Genomic DNA, 1,425 nt, shown 5'->3' with positions numbered 1-1,425 from the left:
TTAAAACTCAACAAACCATTGATGTACACTAATAGACATGATGAGAAAAAGTAAATATACACCTCTCTCAGATAACTTACCTTATTGCTTCTTAAAACAACTTTCTAAGAAGTTGTTTTAAGAAGCAGAAAGAAAGCCGTCCCAAATGAAGTCAAAGTAGTTTGACACGGCTTTCTTATTGCTTCTTAAAGCAGCTTTTTATTATTAGAAAGCTGCTTTATGGAGCAGTAAGAAAACAGTCCCAAACAAAATATTAATCAGCAACAAAAAGCTTCAAATCAGAACAATTCTTCTTCTTCTTCTTTCCTCCACCCCTCCTCAATATACTCTCCATATTCCTATCAAGGCTCTGCTTCACCATACACCTAATCTCTCTTTTGCAACTCTTCACATCTCCTTCCTCCATCTCTCCATTCCTCCCATCCTTAAGCCACCCAAGCATACGAATCGCTCTTTCCCTCACCAGCCTGCTTCTCCCTATCAGCCCAACCTCCATTAACATTTCAACAACCCCCACCTCCACCATTCTCCTCCTCTTCTCCACACTCCTTCTCGCAACAACCATCAATAGATAAGCCGCCAGCTCCTGACACTTTGGCTCCTCGTCTCTTGCCATGACAGCCACCAACACTTCGGGGACTAATGAGTCTTCTTCAATGGCTCTCTTTCCTTCTTCGGTGAGTGCAAGGTTTGCTAGAGTTGCGAGGCCGGGTTCTGTCGCTTTGGTTTGGAGGAAGCAGAGGTTGAGTAGGAGGTGCACTGTGCCGGCGGAGATGATGGATTTGGAGTTGTCGAGTTGAGTGGAGAGGTTGTAGAGAGTGGTGGTGGTGGAGGTGAGGGTTGTGGCGTCGGTGGGCGGCGAGGGAGAGCGGAGGAGGGGGAGGAGGAAGGAGAGGATGGGGAGAGAGTTGATGGGGAATTGAGCTTTGGCGAGGGAGGAGATGGAGTGGAGGAGAGGAGTCAGTGACTGTATGGTCGAAAGGTTTGTTTTTGAATGGAGTTGGGGAAGTTTTGTGAGGAGGTCGGAATCTACCATTAGGACTTTGTTCCTGCAAGAAGAGAATTGAAGCTATGTTGTTTAACATAAGGGAAAAATATCACAATAATTCTTCGATTAGTCTCATGAGGGCAAAACATTATATTTTTCTAATTTAGTCCCTCTATTATATAAAATTATTTTCAAATATATAAACATCAATGATTAATTTTAACAAAAATATAAATCAAGCAAAATACTAATGGTTAACAAAATATGAGCAAAGGAGAAGAATTTAGTATGTCTAATATTGGTACAAACAATAGTGATAATTCATGCAAAATATAATCACAAAAATTATGTAAAAATAATCCTGGAATCTCTTCACCACCACATATCGCAATTTGGAGAGATTATTATGTGCGGAGTTTGGACGCAGAGAATCGTTC

The 1,425-nt window shown here is 41.5% G+C and overlaps 1 protein-coding gene across 1 annotated transcript; it reads right to left on the bottom strand.

Moving 5' to 3' along the window:
- Nucleotides 1-216: 216 nt before the first annotated feature.
- Nucleotides 217-1,051, bottom strand: LOC110106215 (U-box domain-containing protein 4-like). The gene has a single exon (XM_020836016.2). The coding sequence runs from the start codon at nt 1,034-1,036 to the stop codon at nt 254-256; it is 783 nt and encodes a 260-aa protein (XP_020691675.1). The 5' UTR covers nt 1,037-1,051; the 3' UTR covers nt 217-253.
- Nucleotides 1,052-1,425: the final 374 nt, after the last annotated feature.

Source organism: Dendrobium catenatum, unplaced genomic scaffold (genome assembly GCF_001605985.2).
Source record: "Dendrobium catenatum unplaced genomic scaffold, ASM160598v2 fragScaff_scaffold_390, whole genome shotgun sequence".
Lineage (NCBI taxonomy): Eukaryota > Viridiplantae > Streptophyta > Magnoliopsida > Asparagales > Orchidaceae > Dendrobium > Dendrobium catenatum.
The sequence above is the reverse complement of the archived record's forward strand: the minus strand, read 5'-3'. Positions and strand labels throughout refer to the sequence as shown.

Excerpts from the sequence above, each read along its gene's own strand:
- LOC110106215 (XM_020836016.2), bottom strand. The coding sequence starts at position 1,036 with ATGGTAGATTCCGACCTCCTCACAAAACTTCCCCAACTCCATTCAAAA.